The sequence below is a fragment of the Dama dama genome, chromosome 14 (assembly GCF_033118175.1).
Source record: "Dama dama isolate Ldn47 chromosome 14, ASM3311817v1, whole genome shotgun sequence".
In the NCBI taxonomy this organism is placed as follows: Eukaryota; Metazoa; Chordata; class Mammalia; order Artiodactyla; family Cervidae; genus Dama; species Dama dama.
In genome coordinates this window covers 60089806-60103793 of record NC_083694.1, presented here as the reverse complement: position 1 = coordinate 60103793, position 13988 = coordinate 60089806, and the positions used below count along the sequence as shown (strand labels likewise).

The 13988-nt window shown below is 49.6% G+C and overlaps 1 protein-coding gene across 2 annotated transcripts; it reads left to right on the top strand.

The window, feature by feature from the left end:
* The first annotated feature begins 637 nt into the window (after positions 1-637).
* On the top strand, positions 638-6245 carry RGS16 (regulator of G protein signaling 16). Of its 2 annotated transcripts, none has more exons than XM_061160872.1 (5): positions 638-776; positions 1670-1780; positions 2529-2590; positions 2882-3048; positions 4354-6245. In XM_061160872.1, exons 1-5 carry the CDS (start codon positions 733-735, stop codon positions 4582-4584), a joined length of 615 nt encoding a protein of 204 aa, XP_061016855.1. In that variant the 5' UTR covers positions 638-732; the 3' UTR covers positions 4585-6245. The 2 variants fall into 2 exon arrangements, with proteins under 2 accessions (XP_061016855.1, XP_061016854.1); XM_061160871.1 differs by having other exon boundaries at positions 2526-2590.
* Positions 6246-13988: the final 7743 nt, after the last annotated feature.

Genomic DNA, 13988 nt, shown 5'->3' with positions numbered 1-13988 from the left:
TGTCTGCTCTTGCTAACTCTGATCTTGGGCAAGTCTGTTTAACGTTCTGACTCAAGTTTTTTCCATCCATAGAATGAGGTGATGATGACAACGGGCTTACTTGGTTGACCCGAGGCCATCTGGGTAAGAACACAGTAAATGGAAGTTATCAGTATAACCATGATGCTGTGCTGTCGGGCTTGCATCGTGTGCTCGGGTCCTTAGGACCGAACAGGCTCAGGCTTGAGCTGTGATGGACCCCAGGTGTACCTCCCCTCTCCACCACCCCCACGCAAATTCTCCTGGCATCGCTGAGTTGGTTTCCTGCTTTTACTAGCTGCCGGCGGTTTTTTTTTCTTACTAAACGGTGCGCGCATCTCATCTCCGTGAGACTTCTCTGCCGCTTCACCCTCCCCACGCCGGCGTCCGCTCGGAGGAGGGGGCAGCCCCGTGAACACCCCCGCGGGGCGAAGGTTGCACCGGGCGAGGGCAAATCCTGGGCCGGGCGCCCCGCCCCGTCGCGCTCCAGGCCCCGCCTCCGCCTTCGCCCGCGCTCAGTACCGCTCTCCGATTGGTCGGCGGCGCGCAGCCTCTCCGCCCCCTACAAGGGAATAAAAGCCGGTGGCTCCGCGCATCCCGTTTAGTAAACCCAGACAGGCGCTGGCCGCTTTTTGTCTGTGCATTCGTGTTCTGCGGCGCCCACTGGAGCCCGCTACCATCGTCCCCAAGACGTGCTGCCCTGCATCCGTAGCCATGTGTCGGACCCTGGCCGCCTTCCCCACCTCCTGCCTGGAGAGGTAAGAGCAGTTTGTCCAGATGCCTGGGGGAAGAAGAAGTCCCACCAACCTTAGGGAGTGAAGCGGCAGGCTTGCAGACCTGGGTGGTCTGGAGAACGGGATGAAAGTGACTTGAGAGGCAGAGGTCAACTTGGTTCCACGTTCTCAGACGCCTCTCTTAGAGTCTCAGGGAAGGATGGGTGATGGGAACCGAGAAGGCAAAGCCAAGGGAAGCAGGGGGACCACTGTTTAAACACTGCCATTCCCCATCATTCCTCTGACAAGTGGCAGTCCTACCCAGGTGACCTGCTGCAGGAAGACCGCTGTGGCATCACCCGGCAAAACTGAGTCTTCCCCACTTTCTTAAGCACTTGGTTTTCATTCTAAGTTATAGATCTAGGGGCATGGCTTCCTCTGATCCTGGAAATACAGGGAACTGTTTTTCAGGCCCTCAGCGAGGGATGTTCCCACTTCCCAGGGAGCTACACACCCACTCCAGTCCTTGCTGGAGCCAGTGGCTGGGAAGGAAAAAGTAAAGATGAAGGCAGAAATCAGCTTCCACACAGCTCCGAAAATATTTGTGACAAGCCTAGAGAGTACTGAATTGCCTTGTGCTAAATCAACAGGCACAAAAAGTATGACTTAAGTGGGGAAAAAGCCCATGTGTGCTATACTGCAAACCCCCAAACTGTAAGACAACCAAGTCACGGCTCAAATGTTGCTTTCATTGTTTCTGGGCTCATGATGCTGATGAGAGAGGTGAAGTGTAGGCCCTGGGAACAGCTATGGGTTCCCAGGAACCCTCAGGCTTGGAATTTGAGTGGCACAAGCCTGTGCTCTTCTGGGCTTCATGAATCTCTTTGCCCTGGCTGAGCAAGGGGAGAATCCTCATGCGCTCATGCTTTGCCTTCCAGAGCCAAAGAATTCAAGACACGGCTGGGGATCTTTCTTCACAAGTCAGAACTGGGCTCCGATACCGGGAGTGTTGGCAAGTTCGAGTGGGGCAGTAAACACAGCAAAGAGGGGTAAGTCCTGCTGACCAGCCCAGAGCCCCTAGAGGGAAGGAGCCAGATTTAGGAAGGGAGTCCTGAGAAGGAAAATACTAGGAGAAATTAGGACAGACCATCGTGGACCTTGGTGACCTCTTCCTAGAGATTGTAATGAAACTTTTTGCTGGTCTGCTATGGCTGTCTGGCTCACGGGTGGCTGGGTGGATGGCTCCAGCCTTCTAAGTCCACCAAAGAATGAAGATACCCAGGGTTGGAATGTCTAGTTACCAGAGTCTCCCATCTGGAGATGCCATTGCATGTGTGACCAGGGCAAGGGCAGAGCCCAAGGCCACTAGACCCTGCTTCTCCTTGTATGCAGTTTCCCGGGAAGCCCAGGTGCTGTGCTGGGCTCTGGGGTGGTGGGTAGGCATAATCTCTGTTCAGGAGACCCTTATTTCCTTGAGAAAGTATACAAAACAAACTGAGAGTTAGGGGAATCGGAGGAATTTTGGACAGCAAAAACACAGTCTTAGATATTTACTGAGGGCCGGAAGGTCCCTGCTTTGGTTTCTGGTTACTAGATTGTCCACTAGAAAACACAACCATTTCCCTAAACCTCAGCAAAAAGTTGGGGAGTTTGAGGAGTCAGCTCTGATAATTTTACTGAGCAATCCTCCGTGTGAATTATACAACTTCAGAGTTCTAGGCTAGGATTTATACTATGTATTAGTTTGTTGTTTTTTAAATTAAAATCTTGCCCCCCCCCGCCCCCCTTTTTTAGCAGAAACTTCTCAGAAGATGTGCTGGGATGGAAAGAGTCATTTGACTTGCTGCTGAGCAGTAAAAGTGAGTTGTGTCTGTTGTGTCTGTCTGTGGATGGCACACGGGGCACATGGGTACCCATGTGCCGCAGAGCCAGCCTGAGGATGCTGAGAACGTGGGCAAAATAATAGTAATAGTAATAATAATCCCCTAGTGTGTCAGCCTCTATCCAGAATACAAAGGCAGGTCCTTGTTCGAGAAAATTACATCCCAAAAATAGAGCCATTAACTACAATTGCTGTCTTTTCTTCTTTTATTCCCGGCTGGCTGTCTCCACTGTCTGACCTGCCTCTTCCTCTCTCCCTGCAACCCCAGATGGAGTGGCCGCTTTCCACGCCTTCCTGAAGACAGAGTTCAGCGAGGAGAACCTGGAGTTCTGGCTGGCCTGTGAGGAGTTCAAGAAGCTCCGGTCCGCTACCAAGCTGGCCTCCCGGGCTCACCGGATCTTTGAGGAGTTCATCTGCAGTGAAGCCCCCAAAGAGGTCAGAGCCATGACCCATTTCCAGGGATCGTGCAGACTCTGCCTGCTCCTTCCCCGCTGAGAATTGGGGATGGTCAGGGGCCAGTAAGGGACGGGCTAAGTTTAGAAGTGGAGTGGCCTTATCTGACACAGGAGGCTGGAGATCAAAAAAGACAGGCTCCAGGCCACCCCCAGGTACCGTTACCCTCAGAGTCATCAATGGGACTGGAGGGGTTGGCAAGGGTTTTGGCTTCTGTCCACACCCACTTTTGTAAACTAAGCCCTTTTTAGAGACTCGGAATACTTAACACAACTGTGGAGACAGGTCATCGTAGGATAACCTGACTCAGTCCCCGAGCTGACCTGCCTCACTCACTCAGGTCTGTGGTTGGTGACCCTTTCAACCTTCCCTCTGGCCTCCACCGCGTTTGATAAGGAATATGACGCCACCTTGTGGAGAGAGAGTAGTAATGGCTTGCTTTTGTATCTGTATTTTCTGAGCATTTTTATTTCACTCATAAAGATATGTTGGGCACCAGTTACATGCAAGGCACATTTATAGTCATTGAGAATATGACAGTAAACACAAAGCCTCTACCCCAGTGAGAGAAGATGACAATAACCAATTAAATAAATATTGCCGACGGTGATCTGTGCTCTGATAAGAAGAAAGCAGGCTATGAGAGAGAGTACCAGGGTACAGGGTCGGAGGATGTGACACAGGAAACAGGAAATGCAATGACCAGAGAGTGCCTTTGTGATCACAGGCCAGCAGGTGGGCCCACGTGGAGCGGGAAGAGAGGGGGAGAGAGTGGGAGGTGATGTCACACAGGTGGCAGGCGGCCAGGTGCTGGCCCAGGTAGCCTTGCGGGCTCAGCACCCATGTCGGCCTTTTCTCGGAGCGATGGGGAACAACAGAACTGCTGGCAGACTGACTTGTGTTTTATAAGGTTCTCTTTGCCGCTAGGTGGAGAACAGACCCTGGGGTTCAAGGGAGGAGAGAGACCAGATAGCAGGTGCTGGCACTAGCCTAGGAGAGAGGTGGTGATGACTTGAACCTGGGTTGTCACAGAGAAACAGGTGAAAAGAGGGTGGCTCTGTACCCATTCTTAACATCTCCTGGGTTGTTCTGAGAGAGTGGAGGGTAGAAGTGAGGACAGGCCCAGAGATGAAAAGCCCATGGTCGACTCAGCAGACCCCCAGTTCCTGGTTCAGAATCCAGTGCTCCTTCCATTGCCCCCCCTGCCAGGCCTGCCAGCCCCCTCACCTTGCCATCCCTGGCCCTGACCCCCCCAACTCAACCACATGCTTGTCCTCCTTCCCACAGGTGAACATAGACCATGAGACCAGGGAGCTGACTAGGACGAATCTGCAGGCTGCCACTGCTGCGTGTTTCGACGTGGCTCAGGGGAAGACGCGAACCCTAATGGAGAAGGACTCCTACCCGCGCTTCCTGAAGTCCCCCGCTTACCGGGACCTGGCCACCCAAGCCACCCAAGCCATGGCCGCCTCTGCCTCCCCGTCCAGCAGCAGCCCAGCTGAGCCCTCACACACCTGAGCCTCAGGGCCTGGAAGGAGCCAGCCGGGCAGAGAGATTGAGTCACCCACCCCCGAGGTGCTGTCCCCGTGGGGGAGGCAGGTTCTGCAAAGCAAGAGAGGACAGCGAAGGAAAAAGCTGACCTGGTGACACCCTCACCTCCAGATCCTTGGGACTGAATTCCATGCATAAGAGGGTCACCCCACTTCTAGGACCTGTGGACCAGGGCTGAAGATGAGGGTTGTGTGGGGCTCTCGAGGGGGGAAGAATGATGGTGCAAGAGTCATCATTAGCTCTGGCCATTCTCAACAGGACAAGGGATATTCCCAGGGGGCTTTGCGAAGTGCATGGATAAAGGGGAACTTGAAAATGAGGGAGAGAAAGACAACCAGGTTAGCCAGTTTTGCCTGTTGAATGGTTGACCTGTTTTCCTAATTTCCAGACTGTCCTGGGCATGAAGGGAGCCATGGATGTGGAGTCTTCCCATCCTGTCCTTCTCATCTGCCTCTGGGCAAAGGGGGAGTCCTCTTGCTTGCACTTCTCAACACTTCTGTGTCCAGCCTGGCAGTCTTGTCAAGGCCCGAGAACCCATGTGATGCTTGCCCCGAACGAGATATTTACCTCAAACACTGGCTTTCAAGCCCCTCTCCAAATCGGTAGAGAGCCCTGAAAACAGGCCATCTTGCTCATGCGAAATGAACCTTGGTGCTCTTGGCGGGCTCTTGCGGGGGCCCCTGACTCCGTCTGTGCCGCCGGGTCCACCTGTGAGCAGGACCTGCTGAGAGCCTCTTGCTGGGATGTGCCCCCTCTTAGCTCTGAGCTGCCCAGAGGAAGGCGTGCGGCCTCTTGGTGAGCGGCTAGTCCAGCCCTTATGCTGGGCAGGGTGGAACAAGGGGGAAAGGGCTCCTGGGAAACAAACCTCATGCCAGTTCCAGAAAGTCCGGTTTAAATCAAGCTAATATTTTATTTTTGTGAGGATGAGAACAGGGAAAAAGAGATTCCCCAGGATGGAAGGGGAACCTTGTGTTTCTTTGCTATGGATTGCGGGGGGTGTACTCACTGGGGTGTCACTGAGAAATGAGGCAGGGACCTTGATGAACTTGGACGGCCCGTAGAAGCTGGGAATGAAACTGGGGTGGAGAGAGGCTGATGTCAAGAGCAGGACTAGGGAAAATCAGAACCTGCTTGTCACCCCAGGGCATCACCAAACACCCATTCCCTGGTGGGACTTCTGCCCCGGCAGGGCTGGGGAGGTGAATTAACCAGGCAGCCCCCTCTTGCCCCCAGGGAAATCCACACTGTTCTCTCTGCACTAGGAGCTCCTCCAGGAGAAAAGTATTTAAGCCTAACATATTGTTGGTTTTGTGACAGTGGTCACGGCACATTATTTTTTATTGCTGTTGTTGTGTTGTTGCTATTGTTATTTATTGCCATTTGCGTGTCTGCCTCTTCTGGAGAATCCACAGGAGCTGGTAGCCTGGCTGTCTCCCTCTTTCCAGCGGACGCTACCTCTTGAAGTGCTGGGAACCTCATAGCACCTGTCAGGAACTCATGGCCCTTTAAATATTTATTTATTGTTGACAACGGGAGCTGGTTTCCTAGATGTGAACGATGTACTTATTCAACCCCCGTTTTCCTATTTGAGCATGTTATTTTATTGTGAAATAAAGATAAAACCCAGACATGAGATCCTGTCTGCATGGGCCGTGTGGTCAGGGGAAGAGGGAAGGGAAGTGCTCGGGGCGGGGGGTGCCTTGTGGGAGAGCTGGTCTCCGGGGATGTCACAGGACACATGGGGAAGCTTGCGGGTGTATGGGCGGAGGCGCACGTCCAAGGCCTGTTTGCCTGGTGACTGGTTCTAACGGTGGCCACCAGGATGGTAACTTCCTTTCAGCTGGTGACGGCCCAGCTCATGTCAAGCCGTTGTGTCCTGTTGGCGGTGAGCCTGGCCTGGGACCTGGGACCCTTTGCTGCAAGGCTGCAATGCTTGCACCTGGATACACGTCTCCTGCAGCAACAAAATACAAAGGAACTGTGGGACTCAAAAGAACCGCGTGCATGCGCAGCTGGGGCAAATTCTGGACCCAAAAGATACAAAGAGACCAAAAAACACGACTGCCACTTTTGAGCAGCCTAGAGCAAAAATAGGGTACTGCACAAGGGCCCTGCACACACCACCACCTAAGGGGGGGACAGAACACCTAGGCAGCCCCTCCTGCCTAACCCCTGAACAACACTCCCACCCTCACCTCATAAAGGAACCAGCTCCCCGCTCCTCAGGGAGCGAGCAAGCAAGGGAACCTGCTGTTTGCTCTCGCTCCCCGCTGCTGCAGCAGGGGCCCCAGTTGAGCCGTGTCTGAATTTCTTGTCTGGCCTCCAGTCAATTTCTATTGATTGGGGAAGGCCAAGAACCCTGGCTGGTAACAGGTGGGCCCGGCTCAGCTGTCATTTCAGAGCCCATCTCCTCTGTCCATCTGACCCAGCATGAGCCATTCCCGGTTCTTGGAACATCAAGGGGTGATTTCCCCTGGCCAAGTAGCCACACATTGTCAGTTGGGGGCCGGAGACTTCTGTGATATCTTCACCTTTGCCCATTTCCAATTTGCATTAGTGTACTTTTGGGCTTCCCTCATGGCTCAGTTGGTAAAGAATCCACCCGCAATGCGGGAGACCTGGGCTCAATCCCTGGGTTGGGAAGATCCCCCGGAGAAGGGAAAGGCTCCGCACTCCAGTATTCTGGCCTGGAGAATTCCATGGACTATATAGTCCATGGGGTCACAAAGAACTGGACACGACTGAGCGACTTTCACTTCACTATGAATTCAAGGAATTAGCATTCCTTATAATTCCATAGACATCTCTGAGATGAACTTTGGGAAGCCACTTGATGCTTGGGACTGCTCCATTCCCAGGGAAGAGAATGAGCAGTTTGTGCTGGGCTAGAAAGAACTCGGCATTAGGCTTGCAAGGATCAAATCTGCTCTTCCTCTGCCAGTCACCTTGTTCTCCCCAAATTCTTCTCTAAGTTGAATTATCTGTTTATATACAAATCTAGGCCTTATATTGACTTATTTTCCCCTCATTGTTAGTCTGTGGAGAAGCCAATGGCAACCAACTCCAGTAATCTTGCCTGGAAAATCCCATGGATGGAGGAGCCTGATAGGCTCCAGTCCACGAGGTCGCTAAGAGTTGGACATGACTGAGTGACTTCACTTTCCCTTTTCACTTTCATGCATTGGAGAAGGAAATGGCAACCCACTCCAGTGTTCTTGCCTGGAGAATCCCGGGGACAGGGGAGCCTGGTGGGCTGCTGTCTATGGGGTGGCACAGAGTTGGACACGACTGAAGTGACTTAGCAGCAGTAGCACTGTTAGTCTGAGTAAAGTGACCGGACTTCAGGCACATTAATTAGAAAAGCCCATGGACTCACATTCGAAGCCCAGATCTAAGGGGCAGTTGTGTGTGTGATGCCAGGAGGGATTCTGAGGTTAAAGGCTGGGAAGGAAGATGGGAACAAACACCAGGGCAGGCCCTGATCTCGTTTAGTCCAACGACAGCTCTGTGAGGTAGGTGTGATAACCCTATGATACAGACAGGGAAACTGAAGCTCCCAGGGGTGGGGTCTGGGGGAACATGCCCAGGGAAGCTGGTTTGAGAGTGGGGCAGAGGTGAGATCTCAATATAATTACACCAATGGGGGGTGGGGAGTCCAGTCTGTGAGAGATGGTCAAGGGATATGATGCATGAGAGAAGAAAAAAGATGGTACCCAGAGAGTCAGGAATCTTGTCCTCATTACTTTCCTTCCACCTTTTTGCCTTTTTGCGACCTTTTTGCGACCCCATAGACGGCAGCCCTTCAGGCTCCCCCGTTCCCGGGATTCTCCAGGCAAGAACACTGGAGTGGGTTGCCATTTCCCTCTCCAATGCATGAAAGTGAAAAGTGAAACATGCATTTATTGCATCTAGTGCATCCTGCATGCCTGGCAGAAAACCAAAAATAGCTGTACCATCAACTGCAGGCAGCCTCAGTTAATGGTGGATGGTGATTCTGGGTGAGTTCAGACAAGGGCACAAATGTGTATTTTCTGAAGCAGTATAGGCTTCCCAGGTGGCTCAGCGGTAAAGCATCTGCCTACCAATGCAGGAGACTTGGGTTGAGATCCTGGGTTGGGAAGATCCCATGGAGGAGGAAATGGAAACCCGCTCTAGTATTCTTGCCTGGGAAATCCCATGGACAGTGGAGATTTGTGGGCTCCCATGCATGGGGTTGCAGAGAGTCAGACACGAGTGAAATGACTGAGCATGCATGTATCGGGGCCAGTAGGAAATGGTGGGTGTGGTTGGCAAATGGTAGAGAAATGAACGGGGGGAGATGGACTTCCAGGGACGGAGGTGGATACTGGCAGGCTCTTCATCCAGTAAGTCCATCCTCAAGGCTTGTTGCCCACTCCTAGCCCTTCTTCACATACTGGGTGGTCTTGAAGCCCATGGTGTAGCCTCAAGGTGGTAGATACTCATTAGAGATAAAGAAGACTCTTGGCTGACCCTGGAGACCAATGGCTCTTGGTCTTTCAGGTGTCAGGCTCAGACCAAACACAGGACCCCTATTGGTCCTATTGGTACTGGTTCTCAGAGTGTTTAAGATATTTCCTGAAAAACTTGCAGCCAGCAAGACGTCTCCAGCATCTTTAAACTCACCAACTCTGTTCCTCCCCACAGCACTTCAGGCTTTGGCTTAGCACCCAGAGCCCTTCTTGAGTGGGCCGCCTATGCTTCTCTGGCCTCTGCTCCCTCACCTGCCCCTTGAAAACAAATTGTTCACGGTTCCCACACTCACCCTACTGTTCAAGCCTCCTTGCTTCTGCCTCCTGGCCCACCTCCCTGCTGTGTCGCCTACTCTCATGACAGCAACCCACGGCCTCCTTCATCAGCTTAGGGGAGCAACTTTCAAAAGCTGGCCCAAGGGTCTTTCTGGGACGCCGTCCCTGAGCGTTTGGGTCTGATCACGGATGCCTGTGCTTCACCTGTCCCCGCTTTGCCAGTCTTTAGCCATAAAGCAGTGATCAGAGCACTCCGTGCCTGCATTCAAGCCCTTCAATGGCTCTCCTTTGACCCCGAGAGAGTCCAGATCTTAGGACAACATGCAAGGCTCACTCTGACCTGACACAAGTCCCTCTTATGACTTCCCCCCTGCCCAGGCGGCCCTTACCCACCTGCTGTTTTTCTCTGCTTGGAATGTCTTTTTCCTTTTATTTGTTTTTAAAAATTAGGGCTTGGGAGCTGTGGAGGAGAATGCCCTCCTCAAAAAGCCTCTTGAAAATCTAGCAAAACCATCATCTTCTTAAGTGAAGCCTTCCCAGACATCCATTTCCCGGAATCTCTCTGACACTTCTACAATTCTAGGACAGCCTTGCCAACTAAAACAACAACAACAACAACAAAACTCATAACCTGAAAGTTGAGAGTTGTGTTTATTCGGTGGGGATTTTTAGGACTTCAAGCCCAGGAGGCAGCATCTCAGGTAGCCCTTGAGAAACTGCTCTGGGGGTGGGGGTGGGAGTGAGGGTGTGGTGGGGGGAATGGGAAGGAGGGGAGGTGGAGGAGAGGGGGGTGGGGAGGGGAGTCAGGTTATATAGAAGTTTGTAACAAAGGAGGCAGATAGTCTGAACATTGAAGATTATTGTTAATTAAGCAAAATCAGCTATCTCAAATTAAGGAATTTAGGGCTCTTCTATGTATTGGAAGATGCAAGAGTCAGGGCTCACTGAACTCATTCCTTTCATATGCATCTCTGCTATCTGGGGCCTGTATCCTATTTTTTTTAAAAATTTTGTTGCATCCTTCGTCACTGTAGGGAGTGGTGGGAGCTGACAGCTGCTGGATTGCAAGCACTGTTCTCCCTTTTGGGGGCCCTCGGGGCTCAGAAATTCACATTTGGAGGGTAGAATCTCAAACCGATGGCTGTGACATCCTTGTTTATAGATGTGGCAGGAGATATTCCTTTTCACACCCTCTTCTTACCTTGACTACTTCATGTAAGACATGACACTGTCACTTACCTCTTCACAGCTCTTTTCTTTCACTAAACCACTCTCTTCAAGATTGGGAGCCATATTATTTGATACAATGGGACAGAACAGACTATGGCAGAGTGCAACCCAGCCTGTAGAGTTGGAATGTTGGAGGAGAAACTGGTTCATTCATTGTATGACCTGGGGGAGTTATTAAACCTCTCCAAAGGCCTAGGTCTCTCATCTGTAAATGAGGACAACCATGTACTCTTCATAGAGTATGGAATGAAAAAGTATTTGGCACAACATTGATGTCTCATGAATATAAACTGTAATTATTATCTGATTCCAGGTACTCAGCATGGTCAATAACTATTTATTGACTTTTTGAAAAGAATGGAAGAGTCACAATTCAAAGCCAGGATTCCAAGCCTACTTTTCTAATACTGTATTTTATTTGATGTGAAGGGCATTTCAGAATTCCAGGAGAGGGAATCAAGTGTTAAGCCATTAATCCAGATAGTATTCACTTAAAGCCAGGTTGGCTGATGCTATTTCCAAATCAGTCCTGTTGTTTCTTGTGACTGTGGAGGCCTGGCCCATCCCTCAGCAGGCTCACCCTCTGCTGCCTCATTCCTCACCCTCTGCTGCCTCCCTGTGGCTATGTCAAGTCAGACTATACAAACTTTTTCCTTGGAATTGCCTGTTGTTCAGTCGCTAAGTCATATCTGACTCTTTGCAACCTCATGGACTGTAGCACACTAGGCTCCTCTGTCCTCCACTATCTCCTAGAGTTTTCTCAGTTTCATGACCACTGAGTCAGTGATGCTACCTAACCATTGTATCCTCTACCATCGCTTTCTTCTGTTGTCTTCAATCTTTCCCAGAATCAGGGTCTTTTCCAATGAGTTGGTTCTTCGCATCAGATGGCCAAAATATTGGAGCTTCAGCATTAGCAATAGTCCTTCCAATGAATATTCAGGGTTGATCTCCTTTAGGATTGACTGGTTTGATCTCCTTGCTGTCCAAGGGACTCTCAAGAGTCTTCTCCAGCACCACAATTCGAAAGCATCAGTTCTTTGGCACAGCCTTCTTTACGGTCCAACTCCTACATCCATAGATGACTTACTGGAAAAACCATAGTTTCAACTATATGGTCCTTTGTCGTCAAAGTGATGTCTCTACTTTTTAATACCCTGTCTAGGTTTGTCATAGCTTTTCTTCCAAGAAGCAAGCATTTTTAATTTCACGGCGCAGTCACCATCCTCAGTGATTTTGGAGCCCAAGAAAGTAAAATCTGTCACTGCTTCCACTTTTTCTTCTTCCATTTGCCATGAAGTGATGGGACCAGATGCCAGGATCTTAGTTTTCTGAATGTTGAGTTTCAAGCTAGCTTTTTCACTCTCCTCTTTCACCCTCATCAAAAGACTCCCTAGTTCTTCTTCACTTCCTGCCATTAGAGTCATATCATCTGTGTATCTGAGGTTGTTGATATTTCTCCCAGCAATCTTGATTCCAACTTGTGATTCATCCAGCCTGGCATTTTCCATGATGTACTCTGCATATAAGTTAAATAAGCAGGGTGGCAATCTATAGTCTTCTTGTACTCCTTTTCTAATTTTGAGCCACTCAGTTGTTCCATGACCAGTTCTAACTTTTGCTTCTTGACCTGCATTCAGGTTTCTCAGAAGACAGGTAAGATGGTCTGGTATTCCCATTTCTTTAAGAATTTTCTACAGTTTCTTGTGATCTACACAATCAAAGGCTTTAACATTGTCAAAAGTGCAGAAGTAGATATTTTTCTGGAACTCTCTAGCTTTCTCCTTAATCTAATGAATATTGGCAGTTTGATCTCTGGATCCTCAGCCTTTTCTAAACCCAGTTTGAACATATGGAAGTTCTTGATTCATGTACTGCTGAAGCCTAGCTTGAAAGATTCTGAGCATAACCATGCTAATGTGTGAAATAAGTGCAGTTGTGTGGTAGTTTGAACACTCTGTGGTATTGTCCTTCTTTGGAACTGACTTTTTCCAGTCCTGTGGCCACTGCTGAGTTTTCCAAATTTTTGGCATATTGAGTGCAGCACTTTCACAGCATCATGTTTTAGGATTTGAAATAGCTCAGCTGGAATTCTGTCACCTCCACTATCTTTGTTTATAGTAATGCTTCTTAAGGCACACTTAACATTATACTCCAGGATGTCTGGCTCTAGGTGAGTGACCACACCATTGCGGTTATCTGAAGAAATCTCTAGTCTTTCCAACACTATTGTTTTCCTCTATTTCTTTGCACTATTCATTTAAGAAGGCCTTCTTATCTCTCCTTGCTATTCTCTGGAACTCTTTATTTGGTTGGGTATATCTTTTCCTTTCTCCCTTGCTTTTTGTTTCTCTTATTTCCTCAGCTATTTGTAAGGCCTCCTCAGACAACCATTTGGCCTTCTTGCATTTCTTTTCCTTTTGGGATAGTTTTAGTCACTGCCTCCTATACAATGTTACAAACCTCCATGCATAGTTCTTCAGACACTGTCTAGCAGATCTAATCCTGTTTATTACTTCCACTGTATAATCATAAGGGGTTTGATTTGGGTCATACCTGAATGACCTAGCAGTTTCCCCTACTTTTTTCAATTTAAGCCTGAATTTTGCAATAAGGAGCTGATCATCTAAGCCACAGTCAGCTCCAGGTCTTGTTTTTGCTGACTGTATAGAGCTTCTCCATCTTTGGCTGCAAAGAACATAATCAGTCTGATTTTGGTATTGATCATCAGTTGATGAGCATGTGTAGAGTCATCTCTCATGTTGTTGGAAGAGGGTTTTTGCTATGACCAGTGTGTTCTCTTGGCAAAACTCTGTCAGCCTTTTCCCTGCTTCATTTTGTACTCCAAGGCCAAATTAGCCAGTTATTCTGGATATCTCTTGACTTCTTGTTTTTGCATTTTGATCCTCTATGATGAAAAGGTGGAGAAGGCAATGGCTACCCACTCCAGTACTCTTTCCTGGAAAATCCCATGGACGGAGGAGCCTGATAGGCTGCAGTACATGGGGTCACTAAAAGTCAGACACGACTGAGCAACTTCACTTTCACTTTTCACTTTCATGCATTGGAGAAGGAAATGGCAACCCATTCCAGTGTTCTTGCCTGGAGAATCCCAGGGACAGGGGAGCCTGGTGGGCTGCTGTCTATGGGGTCGCACAGAGTCGGACACAACCAAAGCGACTTAGCAGCAGCAGCATGATGAAAAGGACATCTTTTTTTTAATGTTAGTTCTGGAAGGTGTCATAGGTCTTCATAAAACTGGCCAACTTCAGCTTCTTCAGCATTAGTGGTTGGGGAAAAAACTTGGACGACTGTATTATTGAATGGTTTGCCTTGGAAATGAATGAAAATCATACTGTCATTTTTGAGACTCTG